The 15,908-nt window shown below is 41.0% G+C and overlaps 1 protein-coding gene across 1 annotated transcript; it reads right to left on the bottom strand.

Annotated features, from left to right (window-relative positions):
- Nucleotides 1-4,026: 4,026 nt before the first annotated feature.
- Nucleotides 4,027-14,196, bottom strand: hunk (hormonally up-regulated Neu-associated kinase). The gene is made up of 9 exons (XM_085420700.1): nucleotides 13,097-14,196; nucleotides 10,222-10,514; nucleotides 9,562-9,617; nucleotides 9,226-9,361; nucleotides 9,004-9,131; nucleotides 7,726-7,852; nucleotides 7,444-7,612; nucleotides 7,062-7,224; nucleotides 4,027-6,380 (listed from the first exon to the last, which is right to left on the bottom strand). Exons 1-9 carry the CDS (start codon nucleotides 13,334-13,336, stop codon nucleotides 5,632-5,634), a joined length of 2,061 nt encoding a protein of 686 aa, XP_085276826.1. The 5' UTR covers nucleotides 13,337-14,196; the 3' UTR covers nucleotides 4,027-5,631.
- Between the last annotated feature and the right edge of the window lie 1,712 nt (nucleotides 14,197-15,908).

The raw sequence follows: 15,908 nt of genomic DNA, 5'->3' as shown, positions 1-15,908 counted from the left end.
ATTAAAACTCTGCTATTCTTTGCATAAATTGTTCAACCTTGAAAATGTGAGAGGTTAAAAATCATTTTCCTCAAAGTTACATAGGGACTCACAGTCTGGTCCTCCAATATTTGGATGATACTGGGTTTTTTGCCTCTGTTCACCACAATAATGGACATGTTGCAATAACACTTTACAGCCATTTTCGCAGACTGAACAGTAATTTGAGAAACAACTCTGGTCAGTCTGAAAATGATGGACACCAAATGCTGAGTTTCTTGCCATGCATTATCTTCAGTTGCTGTTTGTTTCTGGGTTTTCCCGCCCTGAGTTTTGTCTTCAGTAGATAAAGAAAGGTCTAATCGGGTCACATCACTGGCGCAGCTCAGTCAGCTTAGAAACAGTTGATAATGTGTGGAAAATACAAAAAACCAAAACAAGAAGCACTCCAAGAGGACGGGGTTTACTTTTAAGGGAATAGTATTGTAGTTTAAATACATTTATTTTGTTTTCTGCCTTCTTGTTAAACATTAAGTTTGCAGTGCAGTAAAAACAAGTGGAAAGTGCAAGATTTTGTTATTTGTCCTCTTAAAATTGAATTTAATATACTTATAATAATAATTTTGAACATATTTATTTATTGGTTTTAATTTATCTAGAATTCTTTTTGTCTTGACAAGATTTTCTTACAAGATTTTGAGGTAAACTTGAAAGAAAGGCAGGTGTGAAAAGTTAAAGTGAGGTCAGAGGTCAAATGTGACATGATATTTGGAGGGAAACTATAAATATTTGATATTTAGAATTTTCATATTCCAGTATAAAAGTTTCCAATACAAATAAAGGCAGTAGAAATTTTAAGTTCAATTTTAAAGATAAGACATTGTATGAAAGTTTGAGTCTAGTTTTATCTTGATGAAGAGATCAGAGGTAGCAAGTTCAATATTTCGTTCATTGGTATCAGATGTGGGGTTGAAATGTTCCCATAACTTATTTGAGCTGTGTGCATTCTTTCAAAAAGGTCTTATGGAGTGATGAATTCAAATGTAAGATTTTAGGGTTAAATTTTCATCAACATGTAGTTCACTAGTGAGGTACAACAGTGAGTGTCTACAGCTACCTGTGAAACAGTGTGGAGGCTCTGTCATGGTTTGGGGCAGCATTTCAGTGTTGAAGAATAAAGATCGTCATTTAGAATTTTAAGCTTGTTAAAATTTTACAAACTCTCTTTTCACCTTACATGCTGCATTTCCATGTGTGTTCACACATTTCAATAAGTCACAGCTCCTTTTTCCTATTTTCCTTACAAAATATAAAGAAGAAAGTGTTGTCTAAAGACGTTTGCACAGTATGTTATGTCAGTGCGCCCCAGGGCAGCTGTGGCTACAATGTAGCTTGCCATCACCTGTGTGTGAATGGGTGAATGACTGAATGTAGTGTAAAGCGCTTTGGGGTTCTTAGGGACTAAGTAAAGCGCTATACAAATACAGGCCGTTTACCGTTTACCATTTAAAATGGGTGTCACAATTCAGATTACTATGATACAAGTGGTAGATGACAGGCTATGAGGTGGTGCATGCACCCAGGCACTGGGGATGTGGGACATGGTGGTATTTATGTCACTGGTGCAATGGCAGAAGTAGTCAGGCAAGAAAAATGACTTTGATAAACAGTATCCAATATCTATTTGAGAGAAGCTATGTTATTTGTTTTTAATGCCTTTTGTCTTGCAAATGTATTCAGAGTGGTGCCGTTGAAATACTGAAAGGTTTCTGTCCATCTTTCCAGTTCAGCAGGATTGTTTTCTTAGCGACTGTTAGAGCTGTTAGTGTAATGTGAGTTGCTCACTTTTCAGAACTTGAATCAACAGATGTAAGATCTCCAAGCAGAAAAACAGATGAGAAAACTGCAAATGAGCTGGTCTGGATGAGTTAATGTTGACTAACTGTTTCTACTCCACTTAACGATTATTTTTTTACAGCAGCTATTAGGGCTTCTTGGTGCATATTATATTGTATATTAAACAAAAAGGATTGTTGTGGTTAGACCTTTATATTCAATCGCAGGTATGAATGTCACTCCTAAATTTGAGCTTTTTTTCATGATTTGTTTTGAACAGTTCTTTTTCCAGGGTGGAATGATTGTCAAATTAAAATGCATTCAGCTCTATATATTAAAAGATGTAAGTAAAAGTATGTATATATTTTAGCCTTTATACACTTGACCCTTTGTGGATTGGAGTGTGAATTATTTCACCCTGAAAAAAAAACTATTTTAAATAAATCATTAAAAGTCACATAATAACCATCCCCCATAATGAGTGTTACAACATCTGTTTGTGCGTCTTTTTAGAGGTCTCCCATCGACTACTAATTTTATCTTTCTACTGTTAACGATGGTAATGCTAAATTTATTAAAGCATCACTTGATCGTAGACTTCGACCAGGTTACATGTACCTCTGTGACAGTGTTTTACACTCTGCTACATGCTGTGACGAGGTTTTATCTATGCCAATAATTCCATGCTATTCTAGGTAGTTACAATGTAGTTAAATTGCCCTAGGTGTGTTTTCTTTTCTTCATCCCACTGAAAGCGTCCTTTACTTCCTAAATTCCTGTGAACAGTTAACGAAACAAAATTGCCCTCCAGAGCTTTTACTTTGTAGAATTTTTAATGAAATAACAAGGCCACACCTGGCCACCAAACCACTGCTGAGTCATTTATCTAATTACTTTGGAGCCTCAGGAAATGCAGATACTATGTTAAGAAAAATTGCTCTAATTCATAAATATATTAAATGTTAATATCATTTAAGCCCCTTGAACTAAAGCTACAGGTCTACACTTCAGTTATATCTTACCGGTAATTGGTTTCAGTCCTTTAAAGTGGATTTGAAGTGAAGCAAATTGCATTGCCCTTCAAATGTTTATGGTTTTGACTGTATTTTGTTCAGCCAACAACGTGTGAGATTCATATTGACACCAGAAAAAAGCAAATGCTTGCGTTCGGGAAATGGGCAAAGGTTTTCGTGCATTCGGTTACAGCCACGGTTTATTTTGCCGTAAACGTGATTCATCGATTTTGCTGAAATAAGAGGTAGAAACTGTTACAACATGTCCTTCACCACCACAATCTCTCACCTCACTTTCTGGAAACAATACGTGTTTAGTCAAAAGCGGCGCCTTTTTGGGTCCTTGACTTTATCAGTTAATGGTAAATTACACAATTACCGCAGCAACACTGAACTATATTTCATGATATTATCTGTCTGTGTGCAGTAATATCCTTCATGCGTAGTATTCCTGGTCAGAGCTTGTTTATGTCACCAGATCAACCAGGGATTTTGAGTAACCGTTGGCCTGTCGGCGATAAACAAAAGGCTCTGGCTTTAACATATTTGAGGGCTCCTCTTGCCCCTCTGCTTTTATCAGCTTAGCCACGCTGATTTAATCGGACAGCCCTGTTTGTGGTGTCCTGTGCATGTGCTTGTTTGTCTCAAAGCTCTGGTGATCCCCCTTCTGTGTCTCGACAGGGCAGCGTCACCCAGAGAGGTTTAGGGAGGCACAGCTGAGTAGATTAGTGTCTATAACGTATGTGTTCGTGAGAAGGAAGGGCTTGTAGTGTATGTGTGAGTGTGTGTGTGTGTGTGTGCATGTAGCCAAACCAAGGATCATTCAGCTGTTGCATGGGAGTGTCATGCTTTTTTTTTTTTAACCTCTCATAGGTGTTTCGTGGGAAATGCATATGGTATGTGAGATAAGTGGCACATTCAGTAACATAAATCCTTTCACACATCGTCATCAAGTCCTCCAGGAGATGAGAGCTTTAAGGATGAAGTATAGATGTCAGACTTTAGGTAAAGTGTACATAAATTAGCAAGAATATTGGATTCTGTTGAGTACCATATTATTACTTAATGATCATAATTAAAAGTTTGCATATTTTCAATACGTCTCAGATGAGCCATGTGAACATGTGACGTGCAAGAATGAAGCCAGACAGCATGCAGGTGCGTTTAAAGAACTAGACAGACACATAAAGGATTCCTTATAAATATTTAAAATACTTTATACAGCATAGAAATCTCTTGACACTCAAACAAAACCATCCTTTACAAAATCTTAAAAAAAGACACCCCCCACCCAAGTCCGTATCAATCTCAGTATCAACCAGAAAAAAGGTACAAAGACATAATTTCAAATGCTGACAACACAAGTTTGACTCATGCAACTTTTCATTTGGACATGAAGAGATTCTACAGTATTTTAACAGTGAGAAGCCTCGTGTGCCCGTGGAAGCCTTTTTTTTTTTTTGTTCGTTTTTTTCCCCCTTTGTTTTGTACAGGCAACTAATTTGTGATAGTGTCGGCTCAGATAAACGTCTTAAACTTCTGTTCATACAGAACGGAGTAAGCAACAGGAACACAGGAGCTGCACTGTTATTTACAGGAACATTTTTCACATGTCTCAGAGCTCTTGGCAAATACTCATCATTGCAGTTAACACTTAAGACTATTGCACAAACTACAGCGTTAAGACAAAAGGAAGTGAATTATTTCCACAGATGATCCTAGTAGCAGTTCTTTCCACTTTCATACACTCAACCTGTGGTGAGGTTGATCTGTTTCATAAGGCTTTTGATGCTCTATTCTTTTTTCTTTTATTTGTTTTTTATTACAAACTGACTAGGAACAGGCATATCCTGCTGTGAGAAAGTCAAGACTTTTACAGATTCCCTGTGGGTCTTAGAGGTGAAGCAACACTTGTGGATAAAAAAGTTCAGTGCTGAGTGAAGGTTTATGAGGACGTTTATATAAAAGTGAGAATATGCTTCTGCTCTTGCAACCTACGGCTATTTTAGTGTGTTGATTCTAATGGCAACACTTACACACTGCTACACTGTGACACGATCCACACAAGCATGTCACAACCGACTGCCGTTCCACATTTAATGCATGAATAAATGCAGTGAGGTAAAAGATGTTAAACACCGTTCTAAGTATACGTTTTGGTTTTCAAGAATAGTGCAGTGAGCTTCTTCATCCGGTCAGCATAGGACATAGTGCCGGCTGACTGGATGTCAGTGGCTATTATACAGAGTTTTCACAGAGACAAAACATTTATACATGTAAAATCAGGGTTAGGGTAAAAGTTGGGGTCTGTTAGCTGGTGTGAATCAGTTTGCGGCTCAATTAGTAACCAGTTACACCAATGTTACATAAGAGAGTATCTCTAAGTTGGTCTATAATACATCGTTCAGTGTGTACTTATGTGTGTGCTTGTGTGTGTGTACAATTGTTATTGGCAAGGCTCATATTACACAATGTCCCATGTCCATTCCGTATTTAGGACACAGAGAGATTTAGTCATTGCTCATGGATCCGTTCAGATCTTATCTCCTCAGTGTCACTTCTCACATTACATAATAAGTGTTGTAACAAGAGGTAATACATTTTATATTCTCACCACCTTTTCTTTTTTTCTTTTTCTTTTTTTTTTAAATAAGTCTGTCATGAAAAGTGGCTCAGTCGCAATAAAGGGACAGTTCACAGTTCAAAAGGCCGCTCTGGAAGACCTCTCCCAACATAAAAATGTTGAAAGGGGCATCGAGTTCAGTCCAACTTTTTTTTTTTTTTTTTTAAATCATCTTATAACTCAGCAGAGGGTCTTTAGTGCACCTGAAGCACAGAGGAGAGTCTGCATGGGGTAGGGAGGAGGGGACACGACTTCCTCGATGACTTGTTCTGGACGAAATGTAAATGGCTGCAGCTGGACCTTCTTCTTTAGGATCTGTCCGATTCCCATCGAGGGGAATTTGCTGCGATGCGTTGGGCTCTCGGGATCGCTGCTACCGCTGCTGGAAGGAGGACTAAAAGCTGAGGTAGGATTGAGGGGACTGAAAGCAGACTTTGGAGGGCTAAAAGCTGAGCTCCCTGGGGGACTTCCTATAGTGCTGGGAGGGCTACCACTAGTGTCAGAAGAACCACACCAATCTGTCGAGGTGCTCTTCTTGGGCTGTGGATTGACAATGAGGACGGGCGGACTGGGGATTGTGGCTTTTTTCAAGTAAGAGGAGTCAGGCTGGAAGGCGGAGACGTGGCGGGGAGGGGATAGGGTCCCGTTAGTCAGCTTGTACCAGGGCGAAGATGGGGTGTCTTCGATTTGTTCAGCTTTGGCGAGCGAGCCGAAGGAATGCATGCCAATCGGCGACGGCGCGGGAGGAGCGGGAATGTTGTGTTCTGGGCTCGTGTTGACTTGCGGAAGGGTGGCCAGGCGCCTTCGTTGCTGTGGCGTGTTGGGGAATAGAGGGTGGATCTCTAGGTACTCCATGGAGGAAGAAGCAACTGTGCCCGGAGGTGCCAGAGGTGAATTACGATGCCCACCAGTTATGGCACGCAGTAAACCTGAGGATGAAATTAGAAGCACTTTAGCTTTTGTGAAACATTGTTTTTACTGTAATATTTAATGAAAATTAAAATAAATTCATTAAAAAAGTGAGAACCCCATCTTTTCTTAAACCTCTGCCTGAGTAGCCATTGTCTGTATGCCATTAACAAGATCCTGACAGACACAATGATCTGACAGCAGACGTAAAGCCAAAGGTACAGAAGACAAATCTGTAATTTCTCAATACCACTTAAAGGTAAGTGAGAAGGGAGTTTAGGTGTGTGCTAAACTCTCTCTTGCAAGCTTGAGTCAGTTCAGTTATTTCTATATCATGAACTTACTTCTGCACTATGCTCTCTTAAGTAATTTCTGATTAAGATTTTAGTGTTTGTGTTTGCCCCACGAGTGACTGGCAAGTTGTCCTGGATGTTTCCTCTCAGATGGATGAGTGGGTGGTTAGATGGATGGACGAACAGACAAACAGTGGATGGATGGATGGTGGGATGGATGGATGGATGACTGGGTAACTACGTGTGTGTGAAACAGGTCGCTGTACAAGAACATGCATGCTCAGTCAACCTACCCTGTATGAATGAAAGTAAATAAAATAGATACAATAAATAAAGTGAACATTAAAAAAAAACTGCTTCCTAATTGTTGTTTTCATTATTTTTGCACTCAACTGTGCAAATCCTCACCTGTTCTGTGCTTCTTCTCCTTGCTGGGCCCCTTGCTGACAGCCAGGTAGACGGGCGTCTGTTTCGGGGGTATGGTCAGCTTATCGACGTGCTTCCTCCACTGGGTCTGGAAGTATTCGTTTTTCTGCTTTTCGCCTCTCTTTTTCTCTTGGAACTGCATCTCCTTAACACACACACAAGCAACATTTGTTGTTGATGACTAAATGCTTTGCGTCATCCCGTCACAACAGTTTATTGGTGTGAAAAACACTCCTGGTCCTTTTGAAATATTACTATGACAAACTCCTTGGGAAAAGGATGTGCAAGTGACTAAAATATTTTTTTCTCTCTAAACTCACTTTACTCACTGACGTCAAACCGGAAAGTATATGAATATACATACCCTGTATTCTTTGGAGAGTCTCTTCATTTTCTTGTTGAGGAGGAAGTAGACCGCCAAAGTGTGGCAGGCGCGATTGGTGAGGACGGCGCTCAGAACTTCACTGTGCTTGTAGCCCATCTTCTCCGTCATATGCAGCAACACTGTGTGGTTGATTTCTTCAATGTGGATCCTTAACGCAAAAAAAAAAAAAAGGAATATTTAACAATGCTTGACAAATTAAGCTTTTAAATGCAAACTACAACAAACACAAACTCAGAGCAATTTAAATCTGTGTACATCTACCTGTTGAGGTATGGTGCCCCTGTGTTCTTATTGGCCAGCTGAAGCCAGGAGTCAGCCATCACCTGGTGGATATTGGGACGCTTGTTGGGGTCTGGCTCAAGTAGCTTCTTCAGAAGACAGATGGCAGCTGAGAAACGAGAAAAATCAAAATGTGTATTGTTATTCTTTCTGCACGCTCATCAACACATAAAACAGGAGCAGCTTTCTCGGTGCTGAAACATGTTACGACATGTTGTGTTATCATTGTGTTTATTCCCAGGCCACAAACTTGGCTCTCTTCCTCCACATCCTTAAGGTTCAAGATTCCTTTGAATTACCAACGCTGCAAAGTGAAACTGCTTATGCAACAACAAAATAGATGAAACTGATAAAGTTATCATTATTAAGTAAATTGTTTCGTAACGAACCCAGTTGCGAAGTCAGATACATGTCGTTATAGTATAATAGGTGCTTATAAAAGTGAGTTATGGTATCGCCCCTTAGTTTGCATATAAGCGAAATGCAAACGACTGTTCTGACATGCCGTGAAGGAGTGACTGCAGAACGAGTGCAGAGATTGTGAAATGAATTTGACACCGTCATACCTATGCACACCCTTTCCACAACACACGCAAGCTTCTGAGGAACTACCTTTGAATTTATCTGTGTAATTATATCTAAATATATGTGTAGGACATTTACACTATATTTAGTGACTCTAAGGCAAAGTCAAGCCTATGAACAATTTTAGTTTCCTAAAGTCTACAAAAACATTGACCAAACCTCTCAGGAAGTGAATCATTTGTTTTAAGAAACAAAAAGAAAAAACTGTAGAAAAAATCTGAATCTGTGCCAGCGTCTTCACTGGAAGAGCCACCTAATCCCTGATAAAGAGGCACAAAAGGTTATCATGTTTTCGCCTCTGATGGAAAGGTTACTAGTGAAATCACTGAGAATTTCTTGCTGTCGCGTGCAATGATGTGCATGAATGTACATCCCTCCGCCCGTCACCTGTTTTTCTGCTTTTTTGCTTTTCGGTTTTTAACTGCATTTAAGCAGAATAAATGAAAACAAAACTTCTTTTTGAAGGGTTTAAAATAAGATGTCATAAAGAATCTTAAATATGTCAAAGGCACTAAGCCTCAAGTTATTTATCCTTTTGCTTCTAGTTTTAAGTAAGCAGCTTTTAAAATCATTTTTCGAAATTCTGAAGGCCAACCAGTCAGATTTCCTTCACCCTCCACTTTTACGTTTTATCTGCACACAGCAGGTTTGTGCCGTCGTGTTTTCATTCCTTACCTGTTGACAGCGTGGGAGGTAGCGGGTTCATCTCCTTGTCCACCATCTTCTGGTGCAGCGCCCGAAGACTGAACGGCTCCACGGTGAACGGGAGTGTCCCAGTCAACATTGCGTACATGTTAACACCACTGGAAGACCCAAATACACACTTCAGCTCTCTGTGCACTCATTAAATAAAACTGATGTTTATTATCAAATGTCTTAAAACAACTTTAAACTCACATGGACCAGACATCCACTTTTGGTCCATACTTTTTCCTAGAGAGTAGCTCAGGGGCGGCGTAAGCTGGACTTCCACACTGGGTGCTGAAGGGATCAGAGTATCCCAAGATGCCAGCACAGTTACTTAGGCCAAAATCTGAGGGAAAGGAGTGGTGGGGAGAGTGGGTTTATTATTTTAACTTGCCCATTAAAGAAACACAGGGGTGTTAGCACTTAGGTGAGAGCTTAGGGAACATTACTCTTTTCCATGTGGATTCTTTTATGTCTGAATACATGTACAGAATTTCTGTATAACGTTTTGTGCACATAAAAAACACTGAGAGCATCGGGGCTTACCTATAAGCTTTATGTTGTCCTGCTCATCCAGTAGGAGGTTTTCTATTTTGAGGTCCCTGTAAAACAAAGGTCCATGTTTATATTAGATAACCTTATATTAGATGATTAGATAACCTTTAGTATCACACAATCTACCCCCTGCTTCTTGAACCGTGACATAACCCCTCCTAATTTGGGTCATGCTGCTTAATTTTCATAGTCTATTGTGTATCTTCAGATCCCTCCTCAGTAGCAGAAATCCTGTTATCCACAGAGGCCATCTCACTGTGATAGAAATTCAGTTCCCAGGCTCTAAATAACAAAAACTATTCCTCACAAGAGCCTTGGGAAACAGTGCATGTTTTTTCCATAAATCTTACATAGATTTTGATAAAATGTTTGAGAAAACCCTAGAATTAACAATACTGTGACTGCATTTCTGTAATGTTTTTGCTCTTTACACCTAAATGGAAAACATTAAATTATTACAATGTAGATATTGTGAAGACAGATCTGCTTTCATGGATTAATAGTCATGTGCATAAGAAAGACTTAACCCACACTTTGGGAAAGAGGATCATGTCTGACCCAGAAGTCTTAAAGTTAACTTTGACCCACATCGAATGGCACAGTAATTATATGCTTATATACTAATGTTTTTGGGGTTTTTGGTTTTGTTACCTGTGAACCACACCAGCCCTGTGCAGGTGCTCCACAGCCAGCACCAACTGCCGGATGTACTTCTGCGTCTCTCTCTCATCCAGGCGTTTCTTGTCGTAGATGTGGTTCATGAGGTTCCCACCGGGACAAAGCTCCATCACCAGGTAGTAGCTGTTCTCTGTCTCCAAGATGTCCAGCAGCTGAGTGATGTTGGGGTGGCGGATCATCTGCTGGATGTGACCTTCTCTCCGAAGGTTCTTGGTAACATATGAGTCCTTCTTGGCCTTCCTCTTGTCGATCACCTTCACCGCCACCTGAAAAAGAAAATGCAGGAGGAGAGAGGAGGGTGAGGTTATATTTATATTTTACAAAGTACTAAGTTAACAGCGATTGTTGGCCTTGTAAACTGTGCAGCATGCAATATTGTGAATAATATCCATGGAGAAGGGAGCACAGTGCTGATTTCAGAGCGCCTAGGCGTAACAGGTGAAGAGCTGCTCAGAGTATGTAACTCAAAACTGACCTCTCCCTCACAGCTGTTACTAGTGGGAGAGCTACAAGGCCCTGCAGCTGAGGGGGAAGTGTGTGTGTGTGTGTGTGTGTGTGTGTGTGTGTGTGTGTGTGTGTGTGTGTGTGTGTGTGTGTGGACATGGAGGGGTTAATGAACCATCATAAACTGGGATATGTTACCCTATATGCTGAGAAGGCACCAAGGCCAAATGGACAGTTAACATTCCCCCATTTGTCTAGGTTTAGTTGCAGCCAAACACACAAAAAGCTGAGACAAATACAGATGGAAAGCCACAGAATCTCCTCACGAACGCCCCAGAACATGTCCTTTAACTCAATGACTCTCCTTCAGTTTTATTGATAATTACATTCAATAACATACCCATCTACTCTATTTCATCCATGTCTCCTTGTATCCCGTCTAGACTGAGTTCAAGAGCATGGCTACCACGCACAACAAATCATCTCAAGGAGAGCCCACAGACATGGAAAGGCATGACAAGTGAACCTAATCACCATATCCATTAATGAAATGGTGAGGGCCAAAGTGGTAGTGTGTGCATATGTGTGTGTTTTTTCTTTCTTCTGACCTTCAGCTTGTCTTTCATTTTTACTTTCATCCTTTCAGGACTGCTAATTGATTCAGTGCTGAAAACCTTTTTACAACTGCTAATTAAACCTGCCTGTATGTGCATGCATGTGTGTGTGTGCAGTGTTCTGTCACGATAATAGATGGCCTGTGTTTACACACTCCTAATAAGGAGTGCAGGGTATGTATGGGGTGGGGTGGGCACTGTATTTACAGTTGGCTACTCTATATGAGGAGGGGGTGGGATATAGAGGGGGAGGGGTGTGCACTCTTGCCTGGGGGCTATTGAGGGATTCGGTTGTTTATCATCAGGCACCCCTCAGACAGAAAGGGGGTGGTGTGTGTGTGTGTGTGGGGGGGGGGGGGGGGGGGGGGTATGGAGGGGAAAGTGGGTTACAGACATTAAAAAAAAACCACACATATGACCTCCTGAGCTGCCTGCCCATGACAGCCCCATCTCTCGCCTCTTCTCACCCCCATACCCCTTTTCTGCTTTTTAAATTCCATGCATTTACTTTGACTTTCTAGTAATGTAAAACAAACAAAAGTGGGGGTGGGGGGATCTGGGAATCCTCATGCATTTCCTTTTCACCCCCATGTACTTGAATAAACTCACTACCCTCCTGTACCCCGCAAGCGCCTGTTGGACGCCTGCATTCAAATGAGTGAGGGAGAGTGTTTGGATGTGCGATTGCCAGCGTTTGCATCATCCTCAACAAAGACAGTGTGAGTGGGTGGGTGAGAGGAACGTTTGCTTTACAGCAAGGGAGGAGCTGGGTGTGATCCGAAATATTTTTAATATGCAAATTTAGGAATTTTCAGTGACAAATTATAGCCTGTGCATTACCTATAGAAATGGTATGCATTTAATGCAGGAGCGAACAGTAAAAAAGAAAGAAAGAAAAAAAAGGAGACGTACTTGTTTTTCTAATATGCAAATTTTTTGGCTCCTTCTCAAAAAAGCCTGAAGAGACAAAGGTAACCAGTGGCCAATGGTAGCCCGTATCAAACCCCCCCTGCGATGGCGGAATCATAATGAGGTTGAAGCCCATTTATCAACGACAAGATTTCATATTCAAGTAGCAGCTCTGCTCTCTTATAGGCCCGGCAGTTTTCTTCTCTGGTCCTGTCACACTCTAGCGCGCCCACCGCGGGGATACGGTGAGATCACCAGCAGCAGCAAACAAAGCATAGGTTCAGAAACGCAGGGCGATTGACGCGTTATCCGCAGGGTTGGAGAAGAGACAAACACCCATAGATAACTGTGTCTCTCTCACGCACAATTAGCAAATATTGTCACTAGAGGAGCTCCTGCTGTGCACAACCTATACTCGGCATTCAGCAGCTGCTGGTGGGACACCGCATGCGCTAATTAACAAAGGCGCAGCGCAATCAGAAGAGCTGATCACTTTCTCTGAGGAGAGAACCACTAATTAGGAAGTCCTGGATTGGCGGATTGCATCGCAATATAAACAACTTTTCCCACTGTTCACATGCAGCCGAAAGGAATGCGTTGCCAAGCACGCATGGCATCTGATTCTGTCCATTGAAATGTAATTTAAAACCACTACAGACGCAATAAATGGTGAGGCACAGTCAAAATTAAAAAGAAAATTCATTAAAATGACAAAAAGGCAATGAACTATAAGAGTCAAGCTAACTGTTAATTCCAGATGACATGTCATGACATCACAAAATAGATTAAAAAATAAAATATATGACATATATGACACACACACACACACACACACATATATATATGTACAGTATATATACAGTCTGTTGCGGTCCGCTTACCTTTTCTCCTGTTAACGCATGGAGACCTTCTCTAACTTTGGCGAACGACCCTTCTCCCAGCTTCCTCCCGATCATGTAGTTCCCGACCCGTTTGGTGTGGTAAAAGTTTTTGAGGATGTCCGTTACAGGACTGCATAGGGAGGCCGGGAGGATACTCTCATTCCCGGCACTGTTTGGAATTTTACCCTCGTATAACCCGTGCCCGTTGTCCACTACCATGTCGCTGTCTGCAACAGGCATCACAGCTCCCTTGTCAAGTGTCCCCTTTTAACAAGGGAGGATAATACGCAGTCCGAATTACACCCACTTTCAATGCAGGTATTAAATGCTTAACGTCCGGTAAAGTATCTTAACTCCGTTATCTGCGTAATAACAAATTACGAGTACCGGAGCTTGCGCCACCTGTTCACCCAAAGCACCAAGTGAGCTCACTCAGCAGTTTCCGAGACCACTGTGAAGTTAATGAATGAGTTTAGATTAAAAAAAAAACGGTAGAAAAAAGGGGGAACAGACTCAGTGACTTAAGTTAGTAACCTGACTGCCACGATCTATTTTAATACCTTGGTGGGTTTTAAAAAAAAGCATAACAACAAGCATCGGCTCTAATGAAGGTGTGCTCTGCCTCTCTTCTCCAAACACGTTCGTCTCCTGATTAGTCTGAGAACAAGCAGCGTGTTTTGCAGTTTGAAGCGACTTTCCCGGTCCTCCGTGTGGGCGTTGCTTAGTGCGAGAGGGTAAGAAAAAAATGCACATGTTGTTGGTAGCCGGGGTAATTTTCAACCCAATCAGCGAAGGTGGGCGGAGCACGGGTACAGCTCCACCCGGTACCACCGCCTCGCCGTTTTGCTGCATGCGCTTGGTGGTGCGCTCGGATTGTAGGTGTGAACAAGAATACACGTGTAGTCAGGAGAGGGAGACAGCAACAGAATAACTATACATATTTATATATTTGTTTTAGTCCTCTTTTATTTCTGAGTGATTAATTTAGGCACAATTGTGCGTAAAGTAGCCTTCTAAACCAACACACCCATGCCTGTGCGCCAAGAGGATTCGCTTTAGTTAGCTGCAGTGGCACATATACAATGACACATATGCCACTGGCAATAAATCATCCAGTTTAAACAATGTCTCTGACCAGCTAGCATATATTCGAGGATTTTTATCTCTCCTCTCTCGTGGTTGAACCCGGAGCTCTGCCAAAAATAGAAAGTTGTACTCCAGTAAACCAGAGTCAGACAAAGAACAATTTTCCTCCTCGGTGGCTGAGGTGTAGTCTCTGGCCTAATTAACGCTGGTGTTCATCACTCACAGGAGGACACCTGCAGGGAGGGGCGAGATTTTCCTACTCCGTTTGTCTTCGGCTCAGGTTTGCCTGACCTAGTGTATGTTTTCCTACTCGGTAAACTTGCAAGCCCTGAAAAAAATAAAATAAAATAATAATAATAATAATAATAATAATAATAATTATATTTATTTACTTCAGGAAGACCAGGAAACACTTGACCCCTGTTTCAATCCAGGGGGTCAGTGTTGACATTGTGGAGGACTATAAATACCTTGGAGTACACATTGACAATAAACTGGACTGGGCTAAAAACACCACAGCACTTTACAGGAAGGGCCAGAGTCGTCTCTATTTTTTGAGGCGACTGAGGTCCTTCAACATCTGCCAGAAAATGCTGAGGATTTTCTATGAGTCTGTGGTGGCCAGTGCGATCCTCTATGCTGTTGCATGCTGGGGGAGCAGGCTGAGGGTCGCAGATGCCAACAGACTTAATAAACTGATCCGTAAGGCCAGCAATGTTGTGGGGATGGAGCTGGACTCCCTCAAGGTGGTGTCGGAGAGGCGGATGCTGTCCAAGATAAAGACAATGTTGGATAACACCTCCCACCCACTCCATGACATGTTGGTCAGTCACAGGAGCTCGTTCAGTGAGAGACTGAGATTACCGAAAAGCACCACTGAACGACACAGGAAATCATTCCTGCCTGTGGCCATCTCCCTGTACAACGCATCCACTTAACACACTGTTTGCTGCTACAACTACACATGTTTCTTTTCCAAATATTTATTTATAAGTGACTTATGTATGTATGTATGTATATATATGTATATATTGTACTATTCTTAGTTAGCGTATTGTCTGTCTTGTCTTAATGTTGGTTTAAAATGGAGCACTGTAACAAAAAATAATTTCCCCCAGGGATCAATAAAGTATTCTGATTCTGATTCTGATATATATATATATATATATATATATATATATATATATATATATATATATATATATATATATATATATATATATATATATATATATAACACCTGACAAGGAAATTTATCTAATCAAAATTGTTAAATAGTCCCTTTCAGTTTATATTTAAAAAAAATCCTGCCAGCATGAAGCATATGTTTTGAGTTTGTGTGAGAAGGTGTCAGTTTAGCTTCTTACACGGGTTTAGTTTGGGTTACTTCTCTGTTTCTGCTGTGTTTTGTTTTCCTCATTTCACTCGCATAGAAGGAGTGAGAGGAGTATATCTAGATATGCATATACAGTGCCAACTGGACCATGCTTTCTAGACACTAAACCAGACATTGGGGCAAAGAACTGATAGCACGAGTGCACCATCTATTGGAAGATTTCTATACTACAAGCTCAAGCACTACATCCCATACATTAAAAGTAATAAGACCGCAGAACTTTAATGAGATCATCGGGTCAGTTTTTTTTTTCTGCACAAGTAGTGACAGGTATTAAGTACAAACGTACTGTAGGTCATTTTTGTTACTCTGCACAAAGCAGATTTATTT

This window comes from Rhamphochromis longiceps, linkage group LG10 (assembly GCF_057381845.1).
Source record: "Rhamphochromis longiceps isolate RC_006_pf linkage group LG10, R_longiceps_female_GT1.1, whole genome shotgun sequence".
Lineage (NCBI taxonomy): Eukaryota > Metazoa > Chordata > Actinopteri > Cichliformes > Cichlidae > Rhamphochromis > Rhamphochromis longiceps.
This window is presented reverse-complemented; position numbering and strand designations above follow the sequence as displayed.

Coding starts and splice junctions, on each gene's coding strand:
- hunk (XM_085420700.1), bottom strand. CDS start 13,336: ATGCCTGTTGCAGACAGCGACATGGTAGTGGACAACGGGCACGGGTTA. Junction 10,515..13,096: donor ATGCGTTAACAGGAGAAAAG/GTAAGCGGACCG, acceptor TTTCTTTTTCAG/GTGGCGGTGAAGGTGATCGA. Junction 7,225..7,443: donor GACTCTCCAAAGAATACAGG/GTATGTATATTC, acceptor GTGTGTGTTAAG/GAGATGCAGTTCCAAGAGAA.